The sequence below is a fragment of the Macrobrachium nipponense genome, chromosome 10, assembly GCF_015104395.2.
Source record: "Macrobrachium nipponense isolate FS-2020 chromosome 10, ASM1510439v2, whole genome shotgun sequence".
In the NCBI taxonomy this organism is placed as follows: domain Eukaryota; kingdom Metazoa; phylum Arthropoda; class Malacostraca; order Decapoda; family Palaemonidae; genus Macrobrachium; species Macrobrachium nipponense.
This window is the reverse complement of record NC_087204.1, coordinates 32,560,852-32,585,692: the sequence shown is the minus strand read 5'-3', so window position 1 is coordinate 32,585,692 and position 24,841 is coordinate 32,560,852. Positions and strand designations below refer to the sequence as shown.

Genomic DNA, 24,841 nt, shown 5'->3' with positions numbered 1-24,841 from the left:
GTTGAAGCATATGATGTGTTATGTACATATACCAGTGAGCATGCAACTTATGCACAAACAGGTTTATTATTATTTGATATTAAAAGTATTAGCAAAATTGGTATTTATCTTATTAAAAATCTGAAAAGTACTGGCAAAATTGATAATGGATATCAAGCATATGATGTGATATGTATATATGCCAGTGAGTATGCAACTTAAGTGCAGTCATATGTAATATTAAAGAATATGAAAAATTTTGACAAAATTGTAAGTAAATATTGAATTGTATGTTGTACATACATATGTTAGTGAGTATTAACTTGTGCAGTTCATCTGAACCTGATATTTATCTCCCCCTTTGTATAAGTACGTATATGGGCCATTGAATTAATCTATAACATTATTTTTGGTTTGGTAGCAGATAGAGAGGATCAGTTTAGTAATTATTACTGAATTCATTGTTATACAGTATACTGTAGGTGACTTTTAGATCTTTTATACTATAATAGTTATTATTATTATTATTATTATTATTATTATTTTATTTTTTTTTTTTGGGGGGGTCTATCACAGTCCTCCAATTCGACTGGGTGGTATTTATTTATAGTGTGGGGTTCTGGGTTGCATCCTGCCTCCTTAGGAGTCCATTACTTTTCTTATTATGTGCGCCGTTTCCAGGATCACACTATTCTGCATGAGTCCTGGAGCTACTTCAGCCTCTAGTTTTTCCAGATTCCTTTTCAGGGATCTTGGGATCATGCCTAGTGTTCCTATGATTATGGGTACAATTTCCAATGGCATATCCCATATCCTTCTTATTTCTATTTTCAGGTCTTTATACTTATCCATTTTTTCCATTTCTTCTCTTCAACTCGGTGTCCCATGGTATTGTGACATCAGTGAGTGATACTTTCTTCTTGATTTTGTCAATCAATGTCACGTCTGGTCTATTTGCATGTATCAGCCTATCTGTTCTGATACCATAGCCCCAGAGGATCTTTGCCTGATCGTTCAGGTTGGTGCTCGTACCACTTATTACTGCCAGGTAGCTGGTGTTTCTTGCACAGGCTCCATTGGAGGGCTTTTGCTACTATTATTATTATTATTATTATGGTTGCTGCTTCAGCACTTAATTTTGTAGTCATGGTAAAATTTGGTTGAGTCATTTTGGTTTATTATTGCTTATACTATTCTCATCAGAAAAATAGAGAAGACTCTACAAAATTAATAGTGCTGAAGCAGCAACCATTTTTAACAAAACCTGTCTACGAGAGGGTCTCCTTCCGAAATATTATTATTATTATTATTATTACTATTATTTTTTAAGTTTTTTTTTGTGGTCTATCACAGTCCTCCAATTCGACTGAGTGGTACGTATCTATAGTGTGGGGTTCTGGGTTGCATCCTGCCTCCTTAGGAGTCCATCACTTTTCTTACTATGTGGGCTTTTTCTAGGATCACACACTTCTGCATGAGTCCTGGAGCTACTTCAGCCTTTTGTTTTTCCAGATTCCTTTTCAGGGTTCTTGGGATCATGCCTAGTGTTCCTATGATTATGGGTACAATTTCCACTAGCATCTATCCCATATCCTTCTATTTCTATTTTTCAGGTCCTTGATACTTATCCATTTTTATCCTTTCTTTCTCTTCAACTCTGGTGTCCCATGGTATTGCGACATCATCTTGATTTTGTCAATCAACGTCACGTCTGGTCTATTTGCATGTATCACCCTATCTGTTCTGATACCATAGTCCCAGAGGATCTTTGCCTGATCGTTTTCTGCCACGCCTTCAGGTTGGTGCTTGTACCACTTATTACTGCAAGGTAGCTGGTGTTTCTTGCACAGGCTCCAATGGAGGGCTTTTGCCACTGAATCATGCCTCTTTTTGTACTGGTTCTGTGCAAGTGCCGGACTTTATTATTATTATTATTATTATTATTATTATTATTTTTATTATAATACAAAAGATGAAACCTGTTCATATGGGACAAGCCCACAGGTGCCATTGACTCAAAATTCAAGTTTCCAAAGAATATTGTGTTCATTAGGAGGAAGTAAGAGGAGGTAAAGAAGCGACCCCACCTATTTAAAAAGAAAAAACAAAGACATAAATAAAAATGTATTAAAATGCGTGGAGAATACGGTAATGCCTCGAACTTACGCGAGGTTAGGCTCCAGAACCCTTGTGCAAGGTGAGGATTCGTGTAAGTTTGGTACGGTCACTATAAATGCTATTTCTAGAGATTGAATGCTAAATATGAAGTTAATCATGCTCTAAATATGAACCTAATCATGCTCCCAAAGTATTAAGCTAACTTTTAAGTAACATTAAAGTTACTGTAATTTCATTTAAAAGTTAGCATAATACATTACCTTTAACCCCTTCTTTACTAACAGTTTGTTTGGAGGTACACTCAGTACCACCATTCAAGACTGTTGCATAGTAGTAGTAGTAGTAGTACTGGGTAATTGAAGGTGGTATGCTTATATGACCAAAATTCCTAACTTTGCTTTTTTCAACTCTAGACCTCTTATGATTGGCTTGAAGGCTTTGAAGCAAAACAAACAGTATTTATTGAAGGTGCCTGGGAAGATGGTGTGCATTGCCAGCCAGGTATGTGATGAACCAAAGTAAACATTATTGTTGACTATCTAGATTCAGACATTTGGATACATACAAGGTATGCATACATGCACACATATGCATATACGTATATAGATAATAAAAACTTCAGCATTTGGAAACAAGTCTAATCTCTATCTCAAAGAGATGAAAAAGAGTTACATGGCAACACTCGCTCATGGAATCAAGTGTAGCCACTCTTGGAAGGGAAGTTAGGATATGTCATTTCACTTTGCACTTCTGTTTCAGAATCCCAGTTTATGTGTCACTAAGAATAACAAAGGTTAGATAAAGAAACGGTTAAATTTATAGTTGTTATCAGATGAGAGAAAGAGGCTCCATTTGATCAACTAATATTGATAGACCTAGTGTTGTACTATTAAGAATATGATCTTGTCTAGGATAATTCAGCTTCCACTATGGCCTTGAGCCCTAGAAATACTCTGTTGGCCATATTCCACTATGTTTCTTTATAACTGCAAGGCCTATGCCATCACTGCTTTTAGTTGTTCATGGTGAGAGAAATCTTTCAAACAAAAGCTGCTGAGTAATTGTTAGACGTGTATTCACGTTGGATTCTAGGGGGCTGATTAGGCATCCTCTGCCTTGAATGATCATAAGGAAACACTCCCTTATCTGCCTTGTCTTTTAAGCTCCGTAGGGGTTTAGTGCTGTGATTGCACCTCACACTGTGCACTGTAGGCATTGTTTAAGGTTCTTTGAAGTGCCCTTTTAGCCCCTAGCTGAAACCTCTTTCATTCCTTTTACTCTACTTCCATTCATATTGTTTCTTCTATCTTACTCTCAACCCTTTCCTAACAGTTGTTGTGTAGTGCAACTGTGAGGTTTTCCTCATGTTACACCTTTAAAACTAAAACTTTTTTACTCTTAATGTCCCTTCAGTGCAGAATAACCCTATAGTCCCAGCATTTTACACTGTTGCTCAAATTTCTATTTCATTCCATTCTTTGTCCTCTTGGTAACAGAATTTTTCTTTAGAGCAGAAGGATTTGTTGCCAGAAAAGGCTTATTTTAGACACTCTCATCCCATGATGTGGCCTGGACCTGGTCTCTAAGACTAATGCCCTTTCAGAACTTTTAGAGGGGACTCCTTCATCCACAGATTCTCCTTTATTAAAAAGATATTAAATTGAGAAGTAATGGTCTTTATCTATATGACACGGGTGTTTGATGAATATCTTTAATTGTATTGATTTTTTTTATTTCAGGATTCTCCTTCTGGCCAGTGTGAGGCTAAACGAGAGAAATGCCCAGCAAAGATCATATTGAAGGAAGTAATCAAGTTCCCACATTATAAGGTAGTATTCACTTATTTTATAATTTGCTCTATTTTTTTATGTTCACTTTTTGCCTCAAGTCCAATCTAGTTTAGTTATTAATCTACACTCATTTCCAGATTTCCTGGACCTTCTTGTCAACCTTTGCCCATCTACTTCTGTATCTACCATCTGTCTGACTACTGTTTCCTGATCCCTTTTCATATCATTTATAAATTGTCCTTAATCTTTAAGATCTCAAGTCTGTTTTTAAGCTGCTGTACACCATATCTCTTCCAACATTTTGTTTGTAATATGATCATCCCTTTGAACTGCCTGTGAATGTCAGCATTGTTGATAAGCTCATGTCTTTACCATATATAGTTGTACCTTGTTTGTTGTATGTTTCTTATGTTGAATATTCCGTTTTTCGACTGAAATTTTTAAAGAAATTCTGTACCGTTTGTTAAACAAATGCTCGTACTTCCACCTGACCAAATGTCTTGTTTATACTTGTACTAGACGACCTACTGCGTTGTATGAGAAAAAAATGTATCGACATGTTTTTGCCTTTACATTATAGTTAATGATAACCATATCGGTGATGCACAGCTGACTTAAGATAGGTGATGCACAGCTGACTTAAGATAGAGGGTGGGAGCATTTAGATGGTTGAGGAGAGAGGGAGAAAAACCAGTAAAAACATTACTGTATGTAAATAGAAGTATATCTTAGTTTTGTACATGAACTTTCCTGCCAGATATATACTTAGCTTACGTTCTCTGACGTCACGACAGAATTCAAAACTCGCGGCAAACGCGACAGGTAGGTCAGGTGATCTACCCCACCCGCCGCTGGGTGCAGGTGTATGAACCAATCCCCTTTCCAGTCATATTTTTTCTGTCGCCGGTGTCGACTACATCTGTTGTCGATACCTCTCGATTTTTTGGATTATTACTCGTTTTCGCCCTGGATTGTTTCATCGGACTTTTGGTGAAGTACCTGCTCTTTGGCTTGGCATTTGCGATTTGTGGACGGTTTTTTATTATTCTTTTGATTATTCTTGGAATTTCATTATGTCTGATTTAGAGATTAAGAAATCTACTATGTTCAGAGTTTGTTCTGTTAGCGATTGTAAGGTGAGGCTACCGAAAGCTGCGGTAGACCCTCACAGTATGCATGAGGTGTAGGGGGAAATGACTGCTCATTTATTAACCCTTGTAGTGAATGTGGTAAATTGAATGAAGAAGAATGGAAGGCGCTTTCTTCTTATGTAAGAAAGCTTGAGAAGGACAAGGTTAGGAAAGCTTCATCTAGGAGTTCTAGTAGGTCTCGCGCTAGCGAGTTTGAAGTTGATAACCCTGTTGTAGACGTAGCGCCTTTACCAGTTTCAGCCCCTGCTCCCTGCATCGAACCCGAAGATGCGCCTTCGGAGGTGGACACTATGAGAGCCACTATTCGCAATATGAGTTGGAAATTAAAGTGCCTAGAAGGTAAGAGTGATAGTGATTTGTGCAGTGATCCCAGTGCAGTGGAGGGTGCGTCTGATCGGCTCCCTAATGCTTCTAGGCTAGACCTCTTCCAGACTCCCAGACCCAGTGGAGGAGGAAAGTCGAAAGCCGCAGGAAGGTTAGGGAGAACCCCCACCGGTCAGGCGTCCCCTCGGTAGCGCCTGATGTTCGCTCCCAGGCTACCTTAGATTGCGCCAAGAGAGAATTCTTTACGGCAATGCTTCTCGTCTTCGCCTTCTCCTTCCGCCCAAGCGTGGTTGGAGCTCCTCGGAAGCTTTCTAGGCCGTCGAAGAGAGCATGGCAGGCTTCTTCCGCTCTCCCCTCCAGCCCTGAAGTTTTTTCGGAAGATCTTGGATTGGATGTGAAGAAGCCCGAGGATTTCTTTGGAGTTTCGCTCTCCTAGTAAGGATCGAGCTGCGTCTCCCGTGAAGGACTTTGTTAAATCTCCTACACGTGTTTTGGCTAGTCTGCAGGTGCAGATTACGGCTCTGGCTGACTCTTTGGTTGTGACTTCTCATCGTAGGAAGGACGTCTCGCTCCCGGTAAAGAAGTCCAGGCGCTCTTCTCCCAGGTTTACGCTATTCGTCAGTAACCGCCCTCTCTCCAGGATTGGAGGTCGTAGTACGAGGCGCTCTTCAACAGACAGGCGCTCTCCTGCGGACATCGTTTCTCCTCGGACAGGAAGGGGCATGCTTCCCGTAGACGGCCTCTCCCGACAGCGCTCGTCTCGAGACAGGATCTCTCCCGCTGGCAGACGCCAGGAGCCTGTTAGGCGTTTTTCTCATGGTAGCCGCTCTTCTTCAGGCTTCCGCTCTCCTGTGACCAGACGCCCTTCGGTAGACAGGCGCTCTTCTCCTGTCAGCCGCCCTTCGCTTAGCAGGAACCAACCCAGCCTAGTAACCGCTCTTCTCCTACAAGGCGCTCTTCTCCCGATTTTCGCTCTCCTCGAGTTAGGCGCCGGGAATCTGTCAGACGCTTCTCTCCTGGTAGGCGCTCGTCGCCAAGATTCGCTCTCCTCGCAGCAGGTGCCAAGAGCCTGATAAGCGCTTCCCGCATGGCAGGCGCTCGTCGCCAGGCAGCCGCTCTCCTTTAGACCAGGCGCCAGGAGCCTGATGACATTTCGCCTAGTAGGCGCTCTTCGCCAGATTTTCGCCCTGCGTTCGTTAGGCGCCAAGAGCCTAGAGTAACGCCTTCATCCTGACAAGAAGGAGTTTTCAGGCAGAATCTCAAACGGAAGTTATGACTTCCGCGGTTAGATGTCAGAGTTCTTCCAGACGTTCTTCCAAGGATGGACCTCTCGGCTGAGGCAGCCTATCCTCCTAGGATCGTGAAGGATCTTCGGCGGAAGAAGAACAGGATCCCTCGGAAGAAGAAATTCCTAAAGATTCCTCCGTTTCCTCTTACAAGCGTTTGACGGACCTGTTGCTTCAGGAATTCGGAGACGCCCTTTCTCCTGTCGCCCGGCGCCTTCGCCTCTATCGTTATTTTCGACCTCGAAAACTTCGAAGGTTTCATCCTGTGTCAGGATGAAGCCTGCAATCTCTATCCCTCCTCGGCAGACTCGGACTTCTCTTCACTGGTGGATTCCTCTCGACGCTCTGCCCTCATGTCTGCTAAGACGACATGGGGGATGAATGAGCTTGACCACCTGTTGAAGGGAATGTTCCAAGTCCTGGAGGTATTTAACTTCCTAGACTGGTCTTTGGGCGGTTTTTGGCCAAGAAGACGCAGACCCCGGATTCCATTTCACCTGAGGATCTTATCAGTGTTCTCACGTGTATGGATAAGGCAGTGAGAGATGGATCCGAGTGAAGTAGCTTCCCTTTTCGGAGCGGGAGTAATCAAGAAAAGATCTGTTTACTGTTCGTTCCTGACGAAATCAGTATCTCATGCTCAGAGAGCCTCTCTCCTGTATTCTCAGCTCTCTCCTCAACTCTTCCCTAAGAGATCATTCAGGATGTTTCTTGTGCCCTTTCAGCTAAGGCTACACAGGACAATGCTAGCCCAGTCTACCAGGAAGCCTCACACTTCTTTCCAGGCTAAAACCAAGAGAGAGACTCCAGTTAGGCAGGAGCCCTTTCGAGGAGTCCCTCCTGCCAGAGCTTCTTCCTCTAGAGGATTCTAGACCGCTAAACGAGGGAAGACCTTCTCTAGATCCATCAGAGGGAAGAAGTAGTATTCAAGTTCTCCAGACATCATGGGTGCCAGACTACTGAGTTTGCCGACGTCTGGGCCCAGAAAGGGGCGGACGACTGGTCTCACTCGATAGTCCGCAAAGGCTACCTCACTCCCTTCTTATCAAGACCTCCGTTGACGACGACTCCGAGGGAGTTGGTAGCCAAGTACAAGGACCCCATCATGAATCAAGCCCTCTCTCTAGCAGTAGATCTTATGCTGGAAAAGGAGGCGATAGAACTAGTGAAGATCCTCATTTTGCGGGTTTTTACAACAGACTGTTCCTAGTTCCCAAGAGCTCAGGAGGATGGAGACCGGTTCTGGATGTAAGTGCCCTGAATGTCTTTCATAGAAAAGAGGAAGTTTCGCCATGGAGACAACTTCTTCAGTGTTGGGGCGGCTCTTCGTCCAGGGGACTGGATGGTTGTCACTAGATCTTCAGGACGCTTACTTCCATGTGCCTATCCATCCTTCTTCACGGAAGTTTCTGAGATTCATGATGGGAGGGAAGATCTTCCAATTCAGGGCCTTGTGCTTCGGCCTTTCGACAGCCCCTCAAGTTTTCACGGGTTTAATGAAGAATGTAGCGCAGTGGCTACATTTGGAGGGAGTGAGGCTGTCTCTCTACCTAGATGATTGGCTGATCAGAGCAAGCTCACAAGAACGATGTCTGGAGGACCTACAAAAGACACTTACTTTAGCAGTTTGCTGGGGCTTCTGGTGAACTTCCAGAAGTCACAATTAATCCCCAGTCAAGAGCTGATATATCTGGGGATTCGGATGGTTTTCTCCGGATTTTCGGGCATATCCATCACCAGAGAGGATTGCTCGTTGCCGAGAGAAACTAACGACCTTCTTAGAGAAAGCTGCATGCACAGCGAGGGAGTGGATGAGTCTGTTGGGGACACTCCTCGCTGGAGCAATTCGTTTCTCTAGGAAGGTTGCATCTCAGACCTCTCCAATTCTTCCTTTACCGGAATTGGAGGTGTCTCTCTCTAGATCTGGAATTCTCCTTCATGATATCAAAAGGAATCAAGAAGGACCTTCTGTGGTGGGCAGAACCCTCTCCGATTTGCAGAAGGTCTGTCTCTGTACATGCCAAACCCGAACCAAGTATTGTTTTCCAACGCGTCGGAGACAGGTTGGGGGTGCGACCCTAGGGTCAAGAGAAGTGTCAGGCACCTGGGAGGGGAACCGGTGTCCTGGCACATCAACAACAAAGAGTTGATGGCAGTGTGGTTGGCGTTAAAAGCCTTCGAGCCCCACGTCCGAAATGCTATAGTTTCAGGTCAACTCGGACAACAACCACAGCCTTGGATTACATAAGAAAGCAGGGGGGCACACACTCCTTCTCCCTGTACTAAACAGCAAAGGACTTGCTGTTGTGGTCTCAGGCAAGGAAGATCGTTCTCCTCACCAGGTTCCGTACAGGGAGAAAGGAATGTCAGGGCCGACCTCCTGACAGGAGGAATCAAGTACTCCCCTCGGAGTGGACTCTGCACTCAGAAGTTTGCCAAGACCTGTGGAGGTTATGGGGCAGACCTCATATCGACCTATTTGCGACAGCAAAGAACAAAAGGATAGACCTCTACTGCTCCCCGATCTCAGACCCAGGAGCAGTGTCAGTGGATGCTTTCCTTCTAGACTGGAGAGGTCTGGACGTCTATGCCTTTCCTCCATTCAAGATTCTGAGTCAAACACTCAGAAAGTTTGCGGCCTCGGAAGCGACAAGAATGACGCTGGTAGCTCCATTCTGGCCGGCCCAAGATTGGTTCACAGAGGTACAGGAATGGCTGGTGGACTTTCCAAGAGCTCTTCCACAAAGAGTAGATCTGCTCAGACAACCCCACTTCGACAGGTATCACAAAAACCTCCCCGCTCTCAATCTGACTGGCTTTCGACTGTCAAAAGTCTTGTCAGACCGAAGGGGTTTTCAGCTAAGGCAGCGAAGGCTATCGCCTCGGCTAGAAGGCCCTCTACCCTTAGAGTCTACCAGTCGAAGTGGGACGTCTTTCGCCGTTGGTGCAGAAACCAGAAGCTTTCGGCCAACGTGGAACTGCTGTATGTAAATAAAAGCAGTAACGATTCACTTAAGTAAATAAGTGGGAATTTCACAGTAAATTTAACATAATGATAAAATATAAAAACAATCAAATGCAATACAGTAACAATAAAAAAAAATAAAAAAAGTCTTAATTGAGCCAGTGTTCGGTGTACTGAGTAAGACAGTAGTATAGTTTGATGATAACATTCAACAAAATAAATAAAAGAATATAAAAGTATTTCGCAATACAATTTTAGCGCATAAAAGTTTTCACTTTGCTTATGGGATATTTGTATTTATCGATTCATCCATATTTTACAAGTTATTTTTGGGGGATTGCTGTTGTATCGACTACTTCACAGTCCAGTGTCTCCAAGGTTAGCAATTGTATACAGTGTACTGAATTTAGGATGTATATCCAATGTCTAGTACATGCTTGCAATACAAAAATATTTCATGAGCTGTAAAATTCTGATGTTTGTAATGGATGTTGCATGTTGCCTGAGGTATCCTTAATGAATTTTTAATACTGCACACTTTTTGTCTACAACACAAATGAATTTCATGATTCACAATGAGCAATATTACTAAGTAATGTGAGAAGTGCTCAGTTATTCTTTGGGCATCCTTATGGTTATTTGGTAAGATAACTGATTGATATCTTGTTGTCCAAATGGAGTAAATTTTCCAGGTTTAGTGACAAGTACAAATGTCTATTTCTCATCCTGGTTAGTTTACCAGTGAAGTTCATGAAAAATGTGAAAGACAAGATAATTAAATTGACTTACAGGACCTCATGAAATACTGTTCGTTTGAGTATCACTAACCTTCTCATATATATATATCTATATTTCAGATTGAATCTAATACCAATTATGAAAAGAAGAAATGGTCAAAGTTGGTAAGAGATGACCTCTGTAAAGGAACTGCAAAAACAGAACGCCGTATATATGTAGAATTACCCAAGTCAGATGCTCACGTTCACACAATTACTTGGAAGGTGTAGTATTTGCTTCACATTTGATTTCAGATTTTTTCCTATACTACTTCACAGCAGTTTCAAATTCACTTTGTCATGTTCAGCATTTTTGTTTTTATGGTTGTGTTAGTACAGAGTACAAAGGATCTTTGAGTTTAGAGAGTATTTTGGCTGCACTTAGGAATTAAATGACTCGCCCATGCAATATTCTCAATTATAGTATCCCCAAGTAGCTCATTGACTCTGGTACTACAGACCAAGAATTTATTTGAGGTACTACAGACCAAGAATTTTTTTGAACTACAGACTTTCTTCTACTTACTAGCAAGTTATGTTCCGAACAGCTGTTCATAGCTCGAATTTATTTGTAGTTTCAACTTGGTATATGCAAAGTCAATATTATGTACTGTACTTACTACTGTACTAATTATGGTTTTTTCATACTAAAATACAATACTAGTATTGTACTGTATTTCATAGAGCATATTATTAATATGAATGATCATATAGAACTTAACATTAAACAAATTATGATAATGTACAGTAGAGAAGTATTTCTTATACCTTTGAAACTGGTATTGTAGGCTTATTTTCTTCATGCACAATTGCTTTGGTAATGATTTCTTCATTTCTTTTTTTATTCATTTGGGGAGGAAGCAGTCAGTGGAGATGGGGAGGCTCTTAAGATTGAAGGCATTGCTTTGAAGACTGTCGTAGGAAGTTTGCATTGTTTTTTTCTTCTTTTCATCGAATATGATTGGACTGGATAGCTTCATTGATTGTTGTTGCTACTTTTGAGAAGCTCTCAACATTGGGGTCCTGCTTCTCAAAAATATTCAATGCTTTTCCTATAAGAGAAAATCCCTCGGCCATCAATCTTGTTTCAAACTTCTTTCAGGGTATAAGTTCTTCTTTTTCTCGTTCTGTTTTTATTTGCATTTCTTCCAGTTCCATTGAATCTTTATTCATCAACTCCTCAGAATGACTCAAACAGCTCTTCAAAGTCCTCTTCCCCTAAGTCAAGCTGTAACTTTTCACTCATACCAATGAGACTGTTAAGGATTCTCTGTGCCTCCTCTTGATTAAACCCTCTGAAGTCATTTATAAACTGTAAGCACAAGGCCTTCCATGTTCCATTTATGTTTATATTACTCAACTCAAATCGTGTAGCTTTGATATTCATTTTACAATTGTGAATGTTGTAACCTTTCCAGATGTCACGTAAGGTCATATTTGGGTCATTTTCCTCCTTTAATTCTTGCCTATATGTATGGCAAGTGTAATATTTCTTGAAATTTGCTATTATGCCTTGATCCATTGGCTGAATTTGTAACCTTTCCAGATGTCACGTTAGGTCATATTTGGGTCATTTTCCTCCTTTAATGCTTGCCTATATGTATGGCAAGTGTAATATTTCTTTGAAGTTTGCTCTTATGCTGTAATCCATTGGCTGAATGAGTGGAGTTGTGTTAGGGGGTATATAAAATCCTTTTAATATCCAGATAGAAATCATCTAAGTTCAGTAGGTGACCAGGGACATTATCCAAAATTAAGAGAATCTCGAAAGGAATCCTGTGCTCGAAGCAGTACAGCTTGAATTAAGGAACAAAGAGATGGAAAAAAAAAAGTCTTCAAATACAGCAAGAGTAACCCAGGCTTTGTTATTGGACATCCGGATTATGAGTAGAGAACTTATTGTGATATTTTTCAGTCCCCATGGATCTGGTGCACTAGGAGAGACATTAGCTTCAAGTCTCCCGATGCGTTGCCACCTAGCAACAGTAAAGTTAGCCTATCCTTTGCTGCCTTAAATCCAGGCATTCTCTTCCCTTCTCTGTGCATTTTTTCTGGCTTTTTTTTCCAACAAATGCTTGTATTATCATTATTAAAAATGTGCTGAGGGGTATAACCTTCCTTATCAATTAGTATTACCTTGAGTATCCAGGAATTTTTTGGCTGCTCCTTTGTCGGCACTTACTGACTCGTCTCTAACAGACCAGTGATACAAGTTAGCATGTTTTTTGAAATGATGAAGCTATCCATGACTTGCAGCAAATATTTCATCTTCAGTGCACTTATTTTTATGTGTTCCATAATTTTGTTCTTGTATTTAAAACTGTGCTGATAGTAGAGTGATTCTTATTGTAATGGCGTGCTACATCAACCATTATTTCACCACATTCTAATTTCCTTATAATTGCCTCTTTAATCTCCATTGAGATAGTGGTAGTGGTAAAAAGCGGCATGCTGTCATCACTTGCTTTATGCTTGCCATTAGTCATGATAGACAGTGGATGCACTCAATATTTTACATTAAAATCACATGAATAAATAATAGAAATTGTAACTCGGGCCAGGCGCGCAATGCAAAATTTGAACTTATGGGTGGTGGACGGAGCTTTTCGAAAGTTCATAAGTAAAAAGTTTGTATGTAGAGGAGTGTCTGTATATGTCAGGTATTTTGTTGATATTGACATGTAAAATTTTTAAGTTTCTCTTTTCCACAGCAGACCAGTGGTGTCACTACTACCATGCCAACTCATTGCTTGGTATGCAATGCCAGACTCTCTTCATCTACAAGAGCTACTGTATCCCTATTTTCAGATGGGGTAAGTTCTGTTTTATATTGCATTCATTTGGTCCAGTCATACAAGTCTAGAAATGTGTCTTTGGTGTTTTTATCATTCCAAAATATAAAAATACCACTTACTCATACTTTTTGGACTTTTTTGTTACTGTAACCTAGTATTTTTTTCCTCTGTGCATCTCAGTTATTTAACCAGAGTCCAGGGGTTCACACCTGACCCTTTATTTCTTTTAATGCCTTTCCCACATCTGGATTGTCTTTGTGTAATGGTGTATGCTAGCGTAAGACAAAGTTAATAAACATTTATTACTGTTTATGCACTTGACTGGTGTGATGGACACAAAGAACTAATTTCCTTATTTTTTCAAAACTGTAATTGTTTACTTATGGAATTAAGAATACAGCATAGTTTGGGTAAGGGGCAAAACTGCTTTTTATGTTATAGTATATGGAATTCTGTATTCTTGTGGATGAAATTTTAATCTTAAGCTCTTGCCGAAATTGCATTTTAATGTAACAGCTTTACATAGTTAATGGGGTTCTCGTGTATAATTGTTGATGTTATTACAACACGGAAAGCAGAGTTTATTTCCTAATTTACTCTTCATTGTAGTGGATCTGTTTAACTGCATCACACGGTTTAAATTAAAATTTTCGAGGAACAAGATTAAAAACGATCTCAGGCAAAGTATACCTCTTGTATTTGTACTTTAAAATGTTGGATACTTTTAGTTCACAGATACTGTTTCTCGTTGAGCCTAGAATGTAATGCTCTTATGAATTTATTCCTACTTACAAAATTCATATTTTTAGTTTACATACTGTTGTTGCTTATCAGGTTGCAAGCCTGGTTCTTTGTATATTTGCACTTGCAAAATGCTTCAGAATTTTATTTATTTCTTCACAGGTCAGGACATCCCATCGTCAGTTAGAGGTAGCGTCTGTCTTAAGCAGCATCGTGAACAAAGAATTAATTGCCAGCAATTTACATTCCACTATGATTTGTAGCAAGTGCTTCAACCTGATTGATGACATTGATGCACTGGAGGAGCAGTTGTCGAGTAAAAAGCAGGTCAGTTTTTGCATATAATAGAGCCACTTTTTGGCTAACCAATTGCATTTACTTCTACCACAAGCATTTATGGGATATATACCTGTAGGGAGGGTAGTGCTGTCAGTGGACTTCACACAGTTCACTGAAGGCATTACTTCAGGCTCTTTGTATTATCCCTTCATCCCCAAGTGCAACCCTTTCATTCCTTTTAAAGTATACAGCCATTCATAGTCTTTTTCCATCTTTCTTTCCACTCTCTCTTAACAATTGTTATATAGTATAACTGGGAGGTTTTCCTCCTGTTAACCTTTAAGGGGGCCGGCCGGAACCCTTATATATGCGGATACAGGCAGTCCCCGGGTTACGACGGTCTCGGCTTACGAAGTTCCGAGGTTATGATGCTTTTCAATTATATTCATCAGACATTATTTTCCAGGGTTACGACGACCATGTTTTCCAGGGTTACCGGCGCATGTTCCAGGGTTACGACGCCTACAACGCTCGTCTGGCGGATGAAATATGACACCAAAAATGCAAGATAATCAATATTTGAAGGTTTTTTTTGATGAAAAAGTCATAAGAATGCAGTTTACATAGTTTTCAATGCACCCAAAGCATTAAAAGTAAGGTTTACTCAGGATTTTTGACGATGTTCCGGCTCACGACGATTTTCGGCTTACGACGCGTCTCAAGAACGGAACCGCCATCGTAACCCGGGGTCCGGACTGCCTGTATAGGGCGAAAAATGCAAAGTCATGAAAAAATTCATGGAGCTTTGTATGGCAATGCAGAATATGCATACTAAATATTTTGTCAAAATTCCTCTTACTTTCGTAGTTACAGGGTAATTAGTAAACATTACTCAAGCCAAAAACATTGAGCCATACAAGAAAATGCAATATTTCATCTGTTTTTGTAAATTTTGGTAATTATTGTCAAAGAAATTGTGAGCAATGGCATCTGTAGAGATTCCATGAGTCGCAGAAGGGAGGTCAGCTACCAAGTACCAACCACAATTCAGTACGAGCACAATCCCCATGTAGTGTACATGTTCGAGTTTCACCTGACATTCGCTTGCTTTTATGTATGTTTATATTTGTTTTGGCAAGAATTTCATCATGCCAATGAGGAAAAGATAAGCAAAACATCTTGCTAAACATACAGACGAAGAAAATTTGCTCTAATATGATTACAGAATGTCATAATATACGCGATATTAGCGTAGTTAGCAAAAAGAGAGAGAGGGAGGGTTGTGTAGTAAGTAATATCCCCGTCTTGCCTGGCGGACACGTCACACTTTGCCCCAGGCTACGATCTTTGAGCAAAGGGATCTTCATTTATGATAAATAACATAACTTTTGGTTTATTAATACCCAAAAAGGAATATGACATTCATAATAATCATGATTTATTAACATTGTCTTTGTAAAAAGAGAGTACACGTTCGAGTTTCACCTCTGACATTCTCTTAACTTTTATGTCTGTTTATCTTTTTTTGGCAAGAATTTCATCATGCCTAAGAGGAAAATACAAGTAAACATCTTGCTAACATACAGAAGAAAATTTTGCAGTAATAAGCCAAGTTAGTGAAGGAGAGAGAGAGAGTTGCGTAGGAAGGAGTGCCCTGTCTTGCCTGATGCAGTGCCCCAGGCTACGATATATGCAAAGGGATCATCATTTATTAATAAATTATGATAAATAACATAGTTTTGGTTTATTAATACCCAAAAAAGAAATATACATTCATAATAATCATGATTTCTTAACATTGTCTTTATAAAAATACAAAGGAAAATCTTGAATCCTGTATCTCAAAACTATTACTTATTGACCTTCAGATTCTATCTTCTCACTTAGTTTTGAAGCTATAGCATTGAAATTTTGTATATAACTTAGAAAAACATTATAGAAAAATCAAATAGAGCCCTTTTTCCATTTTTGTTTCGTCTTTGTTTTATAAGTTTTTTTCTGATTTATGAGGTTTATTTTTTTACCATAATGAAAAATTCATATATACCAAAAAAATGACTTTTAGAAAAAACTCATTTGATTGGCGACTTTTAGAAAAAAACTCATTTGATTGGCGGTGTGCATCAGGTCTATCTATGGTAGTAATCCCAGGTCTTAATATGAAATATCAAGGGAGGAGATAGAATTTGAAAAATGGTTGTTATTTTCGGGACAAATCGCCCTGGAGTCACAAAACCGAAGGTCAGAGGCAAAAATCATATGTGGTTTGGAGATGTCCCAAGTCACCTTATTAAGTGGTATGAATATCAAAGTCCTGTCCTTAAAAAATGTCATTAGCCTGCCGGACCCCTTAAATCCTTTTTTACTCATAATTTCCTTTTCAGGGCTAATTGACTTGCTTGGCTTTTTGTTGGAATTTTATATTTCATTCTTTTAAGAGATACATGCCTTTTCCTTAGTGTGGACATGATTTTACCGTAAACTCTGAACATATATCCTTCCAAGACCTGTTTCCTTCTCCTTCATATTTACCTAATAAGGTTACTGTCTACTAAGTTTACGTGTACAGTAATTCATTGTTTGAAATTGTGTGGCTGAGGGTAAGGGTTGTGGTCCTGAGTTTTGGTGATGTCTGTTACAGAGCTGTGGAAATTATTTTTGTTTTCTTTCCATTGACTTTTCATCCAATCCATAGGTCTATTTGTGGTGATTCACCTTTTAAGAGGGCCGGCCGGCTAATGCCTTTTTTTAAGGACAGGACTTTAACATTCATACCACTTTATGAGGTGAGCTTGGGGCATCTCCAAACTGCATATAATTTTCGCCTCTGACCTTCGGTTTTGTGACGCCAGGGCGATTTATCCCGAAATTAGCCATTTTTCAAATTCTATCCCCTCCCTTGATACTTAATATTAAGACCTGGGATTACTACCATATATAGAACAATAGAACTGATGTAGACCTCCAATCAAATGAGTTTTTTTTCTAAAAATCATTTTTTTCGCTAGTTATGAATTTTTTCATTATGGTAAAAAAATGAACCCTATAAATCAGGGGAAAAAAATGAAAAAAAATTTGGAAAAAAGGGCTTCATTTGATTGTTCTATAAAGTCTTTTTCAGTTAGGGTGACCAGACATCCCCGGTTTCCTGGAACAATCCTCATTTTCACTGACCTGTCCTCGGCTACTGTTGTCCCTGTAAATGTCCCCAGTTTTCACTGAGACTGAAAGATCCGAAATTAGAATACAGGAGAAAAAAAAAACGAAAATGTTGACCAAACTATACATAGATGCACACTGTACTACTCTTACTGCACAGTGAATAGTGTATACATATAACTAAGGAAATGATAAACAGCTTTCCACAGCATAATTTGCAAGATGACCATCCAAGAACATAAAACCAAATATTCCGCCAAACCATCATCAATATCGTCCTGCACGTCCCTGACTCCCTCCCCTCTTGCCTTAATTCCCACCAGCTGCCAGCTGGCACCACTCTGCTGCCATTCAGCGGTGCTTTGCCCGTAGATATAATCTGAATACTGTTTAATCATTGGTTTGTAGTTATTAAATTATAGCCTACTTTGATTTAATCAATTGTATTTTCATTCTATTCATTTGCAATTTAGGATAAATAGGATGACAGAAACTTTTGAACGCTGCTTTATGAATGGTAAGGGCTGCAGCGTCTCCGTTTTAGTTTTTCAGTGACGAAAACGCGTCATGTTTTGGGGGGTTTTTACGTCTCTGAACCGAAAATTTCCCCGGATTTTGTCTCAGAAATCTGGTCACCTTATTCTAAGTTATATATCAAATTTCAGTGCTATAGCTTTAAAAGTAAGGGAGAAGATATAATTTGAAGGTCGATAAGTATAGTTTTGAGATATGGGCGTTCAAAGTTTTTCTTTGTATTTTTACAAAGACAATGTTAGTAAATCATTATTATTATGAATTTTATTTCTTTTTAGGTATTGATAAGCCAAAACTATGCTTTCTGGGCTCAGCCGTGTCGCTCCGTGAACAAAATCCCTTATTTATCATAACATAATCATAAATGAAAATCCCTTTGCTCATAGATCATAGCTTGGGGCACTGCGTCAAGTGAGATGGGGCACTCCTTCCTTCACTAACTCGGCTCAGAATGAATTTTCTTCTTTTGTATGTTAGCGAGATGTTTTCCTTGTCTTTTCCTCTTTGGCATGATGAAATTCTTGCCGACAGATAAACAGACATAAAAGCAAGTGAATATCAGAGGTGAAACTCGAACGTGTACTCTCTTTTCACAAAGACAGTGTTAATAAATCATCATCATTATTTTGAATTTCATATTATATTTTGGGTATTGATAAACCAAAACTATGTTATTTATCATAAATGAAGATCCCTTTGCTCAAAGAACGTAGCCTGGGGCGCTGCGCGACGTGTGCATCAGGCAAGATGGGGCCGCTCCCTACTACACAGCCCTCCCCCTCTCTCTTCACTAACTACGCTAATATCACGGATATTGTGATCTTCTGAACTCATTTTAGAGTGAATTTTCTTCTATAGGTTAGCGAGATGTTTTGCTGGTCTTTTCCTCTTTGGCATGACGAAATTCTTGCCGAAACAAAGATAAACACGTAAAAGCAAGAGAATGTCAGAGGTGAAACTTGAATGTGTACCCTCTTTCATACTTCTGCTCTCACTGAAGAGTGGTAAGCTGAGAACTCTCCTTCCTGCGATTCATGGAATCTCTACAGATGCTATTGCTCACAATTTGTTTGACAATAATTTTCAAAATTTACGATAACAGATGAAGAAATATTGCATTTTCTTGACCCAGATTTCATATTCCATTCCATTCCATTCCATTCCAGTTATATGTTGTAGATTATTTGTAGATAAGTTTAGCGTTGATACAGCAACAATGATAATATTTATTATTTGTAATTATTACTGTAGTTCTTATTCAAAGTAAAAAAAATCTTAGTACTAGTAATATATTGTAGGCTTTCCAGTATAGTATACCAATATCAGTGCCCTATCCGCGGATGTGTCGGAACATATATTGGCTTGACTACTGTGCACCTCGCAAAGATGATTTCATGTCGCTATCAAGAACCATGCCCTCACCTGTCACAATTACACTCCATCCCATGAAAGCATTATCAACACCACCACCATCATCGACAATGTCCCAGACCCAAGATTAGGCTTGCTGGAAGCCATCCTCATCCTTGACAAGAAGCCCTCACTGAATGCTACTCAAGAGCCCTTCCTGCTCCTTACTAGCATACAGAGAAGCCCAAACCAAGACGACATGGTATTGCTAAATAATATCACACCGGATATGACAACCGAACAAGACACCCCAGATGAAGAAACACCAGACTACACCAGGCATAACATCACGCAACAGCAATTAGCCAATGACAATTCGGCAAGTAGTGACGTCATGCAACCGCCTTCTCTAGCCAATCAGAATTCTGTACGGAGAGGTGCCCTTCTCTTGTGACGGTCTGAGCAACTCTTGAGGCTGCTGTGCGACAGACTATATACAGTAGTACCTCGAGATACGAAAGGCTCTACTTACGAAAAACTCAAGATACGAAAGCCAATGCGAAAAATTTTACTGCTCTACATACGAAAAGTTTTCAAGATACGAAAGGTTGTTGCTGTAAAGTCCCGAGATTCGCCCGGACCACCGAGAACAATTTTAAAACTCCCGCGCCGCCAACTGAGTAAACTCGCCACCATCCTCCCGCTCTCCCATTGGTTCCTGATGCTAGTCACCCCATAAGGTCCTGCTCTCTTACTGGTCAGCATCTACCCCTTGTGCTTTAAGTATTCTATTGGTAAAAGGTTGCTGTAAATTGAAAAACTTATTCATGCAATACATTTAATAAAAAAAAAAAAAACATTAGGTAAAGATAGAATAAAGAATAGAAATGAATGGTATTATATGTTTGGTAGTTTCATTAGTTGAAAGAGATAATGAAAATTTATGGGCTTACTGTGTAAAAGTGATTGCTTGGCGATCGTTCGATACTCGTAAGTGCTGGATGTAACAGACGTTTGGAAGCTTTTTTTTTTGTTGTTTATTATAGTTAATGGTTACTTAATAAATTATTTGAAATGAGTACATGCAATACATTTAATAAAAAAAAATTGTGAATTAGATATCATAAAAATATAAATAAATCAGACTGCCAACAAATACGTATTTTTTAGAATTCTTCTTCTGATTTATTATTACGTTACGTATACGTATGTTTCATTATAGCTGTCAGTAACTCGGTATCTCCATTAGGTAAAGATAGAATAAATAAATAGAAATGATGGTTATTATACTGTTTGGTGGCTTCATTAGTTGAAGAGAGATACTAATGACAATTTATGGCTTACTGTGTGCTAGGAAAAATGATTGCTTGGCGCTCTTTCGATACATCGTAAGACGGGTAAGAGCTGAATGTAAACAATCGATTGGAAGATTTGTTTTTTGTTTGTGTATTATAGTTAATGATTAATTAATAATTATTTGAAATGAGTACATACTGATTATTTATACATTTTATTGGCATATTCTAAGCTTTTAGACTAGGCTACAGTAGCAACCGCTAACATAGGCTAGGCTTATTGCTAAGGGACATATGCTAAAGTCCTAATATATGCAGTAAAAATGGGGTTGAACATTACATGCAAGTTTGAATATACTCAAGTATGTACAGTATTTTGCCTTTTTGGAGTCCTATTTCTTCCGTCGTAACCCTAGAACATGTGTTTTAGGCCTGGAAATATAATTTACTGGGTGTTTTTGGAGGGCTTGGAACAGATTAGCCATTTTACATGTAAAATGTGTTCCAAGATACGAAAAACTCATAATACGAAGGCCGCCTCGGAACGGATTATTTCGTATCTCGGGTACCACTGTATACTGTAGGACCCCCGCAAGAATTTCAGTCCGACAACACCTGCCCAACGAAGCTCTTCTGGGTTAAGGGATGAAACATTGCAAGAAAATGAAGGAGAGAGAGAGAGAGAGAGAGAGAGAGAGAGAGAGAGAGAGAGAGAGAGAGAGAGAGAGAGAGGAGCAGATGCCCCTGAGCAAGAGGAATCCAGAATGGGTCATTTAGTATCTAATATCAATTAGGCTTAAAATCAAATTTGTACTGCATTTTGTATAATGTATTAAATTTGATAAATACCACATTTGGAATTTTGATATCCAAATTGAGTGCAGAAGAAAAGTCGGTAATAAGAGGAATAGAGAAACTTGTCTACAAAATGAACGTGGCTGTATTAGCCATTATTTTCAATAAAACCTGTATTAATGAAGGTCTTCTTCCAGCATATTATTATTAATATATTATTATTATTATTTTATTTATTTATTTATTTATTTATTTATTTTACTTTTTTTCTTTAATTTTGGTCCATCAGTCATCCTATTTAACTGGGTGACTTTATAGTCGGATTCCGGGTTGCATCCTGCCTCCTTAGGAGTCCATCACTTTTCTTACTATGTGCGCCGTTTCTAGGATCACACTCTTCTGCATGATTCCTGGAGCTACTTCAGCTTCTAGTTTTTCTAGATTCCTTTTCAGGGATCTTGGGATCGTGCCTAGTGTTCTTATGATTATGGGTACAATTTCCACTGGCATATCCCATATCCTTCATATTTCTATTTTCAGGTCTTGATACTTATCCATTTTTTCCCTCTTTCTCAATCAACGTCACATCTGGTCTATTTGCTCGTATCACCTTACCTGTTCTGATACCATAGTCCCAGAGGATCTTTGCCTGATCGTTTTCCATCACTCCTTCAGGTTGGTGTTCGTACCACATATTACTGGAAGGTAGCTGATGTTTCTTGCACAGGCTCCAGTGGAGGGCTTTTGCCACTGAATCATGCCTCTTTTTGTACTGGTTCTCTCTATCTGGCTCCATCCATTGTCTAATCTTTTTTACCCATTCCGTCCTCTCTGTTACTTTGTCGGTGTTTCTTTGTGTGTCGTTGTTTGATACCTCATCATCCCTGTCGTCTTCTGTGGCATCGTCTCTCAGTTCGTCTTCGTGTAATTCGTTGTCGTGTGACATTTTCCTTTCCAGTTCTTCTCCTTCTGTTTGGGAGAGCCAGTTTTTTCCTTTATGTTCCTTACTCGGTCTGCCAGCCACTGCTCTGATTGGGGGGTGTTATTCCTCTCATTCCAGATGTTGACCAGCCTTCTTCTATATCCTCTCTCCGTCGGGTTGCTTCTGATGTAGCATCTCCATACGTATTTCCTTATTTTCTTCTCTTGTCCATTTCTTCCTTGGGTTTGCTTCTGTTGCTCCATTCTCAGGCTGTTGGTTACTGTCGTTGTGGTGGTCAGTTGCTGGATGACGACCTCCAAGTACCTGACCGTCTTTCCCTTCAATTGGGTTGAATACCTGGCTGCCGGACGTAGCTCCTCTGTTGCCAGACGTTCCATTTACGTCGTCGTCATTTGTTCCTTCATTTCTTAACATTGTTGTTGAGTTTTGCTATTTAACCCATAACTGGACCCTAACCCATCAGGGATACGTACTCCTTTACAGCTGAGTAGACTGAGGAAATTATGGTAAAGATCCTTTCCCAAGGAATCAACGCCAAGGAGAGCGGTCACCCATCCAACAACTGACCAGCCCCAATGTTGCTTAACCAGTCCATTGACAACCTAACCCACTCTGCCACGGCGCCACACATTATTATTATTATTATTATTATTATTACCTATCTCAGGGTGATGATAGGATGTAACTAAGGCATTTGCAGTAATTGCAGATTCATAGAAATGACCAAATGGATAATGACGTTGCTGGTAGTTACCATTTCATATGTATTTGTTAGATAAGTTGTTTTCTCAAAGTTGCATTCACATGTGATTGTCTCTTTCAGCACGTAATGGATAAATTTGAAAGGACGTTGGTAGAGGTGAATGGTAAAGCAGAACTGAAGGAGGATGCAGTGGATGAGTTAGATAGTCAGGATGATCAGCTATATGGTAAAGGATTTTTGTTTTTTATCCATTTTAATACCTGAATATGAATAGTGAATTTGGTGTACCTATTTACTCTGATTCAATGACAGATCTATGAACCCTATAAAATTTTTTCCCCCATAGGTGGTCAGTGCCATCAGTGCATTGTAGACTTTACATTAGGTTATTTGCAGCTTCCCTTTACTGTTTAGCAGCAATCCCTTCCATTCTTTTTACTGTACTTCCATTCATATTCTCTTCAATATTACTTTTGTACCTCACTTAAGTGTTTCTTTGTGGAAATGGCAGGTTTTCCTCTTGCTACACCTTTTGAACATTTTTACTGTCAATTTCCATGTCAGAGCTAAATTACTGCATAGGTCCCAGAGCTTGGCCCTTTGCCTAAATTCTATATTGTATTTTATTCTGTAGATTTTTTTCTGAAGAAATTGATTGCTTCCTGAAATTATGCATGTGATATCTATGATTTCCCGATAAGATGTCTTCACGTACACAAAAATCACCCTTGTTGTTTTGTTTTTGAAATGCCTGCTGATAATTCTTTTTCCTGCTTTTGTGGAAAACCTGAGACAAGTTGAAGATTGCACAGAAATTGACAAACATTCTTGATATGTAATATTTCACATTGTTAAGGTTTTTGAAAATAGGATTCTTTGCTCATTGTCAGTACTGAGTAATTGGTGTCAGAACATTGTAGAAACTGAGTTATCATCCTTCATCATAAAATTAGAAGTACATGTAAAATATTTTGACTAAAGCACCTATAATTTTTTTTCTCATACTTTGGATTTTACTTGAGTAAAAAATAGAAAAAAAAGAGAGGCATTTTTGATAATGATTAAACTTGGAGTATAAATAATTATTGAAATTGGCCATACTCTTATTGCCAGTCATTTTTTGTGGTTATTTTTTTTTTGACTTGGGACTGACCCATTTTATACTTTGGTAGGAAAGCGACCTCGTGTTGAACGAAAAAGAGGCAGACCACCTGGCCCGAAGTAGAGGAAGAGGATCATTTAGATCTCGTGGGAGGCCAAGAACCAGTGGCCTCCAGAAGTCTCAGAGCAGAAGTGTTGTTAAGATAGAGGTTGATGAGGACAAACTCGAGGACTTAACAGCAACTTACGTCACAGAAGTCACATCGCCACCTTCCTTAAAGACCATTAAGAGGATAAGATATAATGGCAAGTATTTTCTTCAGAATTTTATGTATATACATATATTTATTCCATCACGGGAGCTGCTGATTAATGATCTTTTTTCATATTATTCATTGGTTTATGTGTAACTTCAATAATATTTCACCAAATCTGATTTGTAATGTATATTATTTAAATCCAAACAGGATGTTAATTATGTATGACACCGAGAAGTCTTCTGTGCATTCAATTATTATTTTTTTTGAAATCGCTATGAAAATTGGAAATATACTACTAGACTCGTGTTTTCATTTTTTTTTATTTTTCATCCATAGAAGAAGCATGAGTAGTACATACTGTAGCTGTTGACTGAATTGTAAAAGGGTTAGGCCATGGAAACTTTTGCTTTTTATTTTTGATTGGGCTCATGGAAAGTATACTTGTAAAATGTAATTTAAAGTTGTATGATATACAGCAGTTATACAAATTAGATCAT

The 24,841-nt window shown here is 39.2% G+C and overlaps 2 protein-coding genes across 5 annotated transcripts in view; one reads left to right on the top strand and one right to left on the bottom strand.

Moving 5' to 3' along the window:
* The window catches only part of LOC135223552 (uncharacterized), a 28,831-nt gene extending 4,462 nt beyond the window's left edge, over nucleotides 1-24,369 (top strand). For 3 of the 4 annotated variants that reach the window (XM_064262054.1, XM_064262057.1, XM_064262056.1), the window contains exons 3-8: nucleotides 3,837-3,926; nucleotides 10,471-10,614; nucleotides 13,101-13,202; nucleotides 14,088-14,252; nucleotides 23,104-23,209; nucleotides 24,156-24,369. In XM_064262054.1, coding sequence (XP_064118124.1) covers nucleotides 3,837-3,926; nucleotides 10,471-10,614; nucleotides 13,101-13,202; nucleotides 14,088-14,252; nucleotides 23,104-23,209; nucleotides 24,156-24,208 — 660 coding nt within the window. In that variant the 3' untranslated portion in view covers nucleotides 24,209-24,369. The remainder of the gene's footprint in view (nucleotides 1-3,836; nucleotides 3,927-10,470; nucleotides 10,615-13,100; nucleotides 13,203-14,087; nucleotides 14,253-23,103; nucleotides 23,210-24,155) is intronic. The other variant, XM_064262055.1, reaches the window with a different exon arrangement.
* The window catches only part of LOC135223550 (zinc finger protein OZF-like), an 84,171-nt gene that overhangs the window by 56,995 nt on the left and 2,335 nt on the right, over nucleotides 1-24,841 (bottom strand). The gene's annotated exons all lie outside the window — the stretch shown is intronic.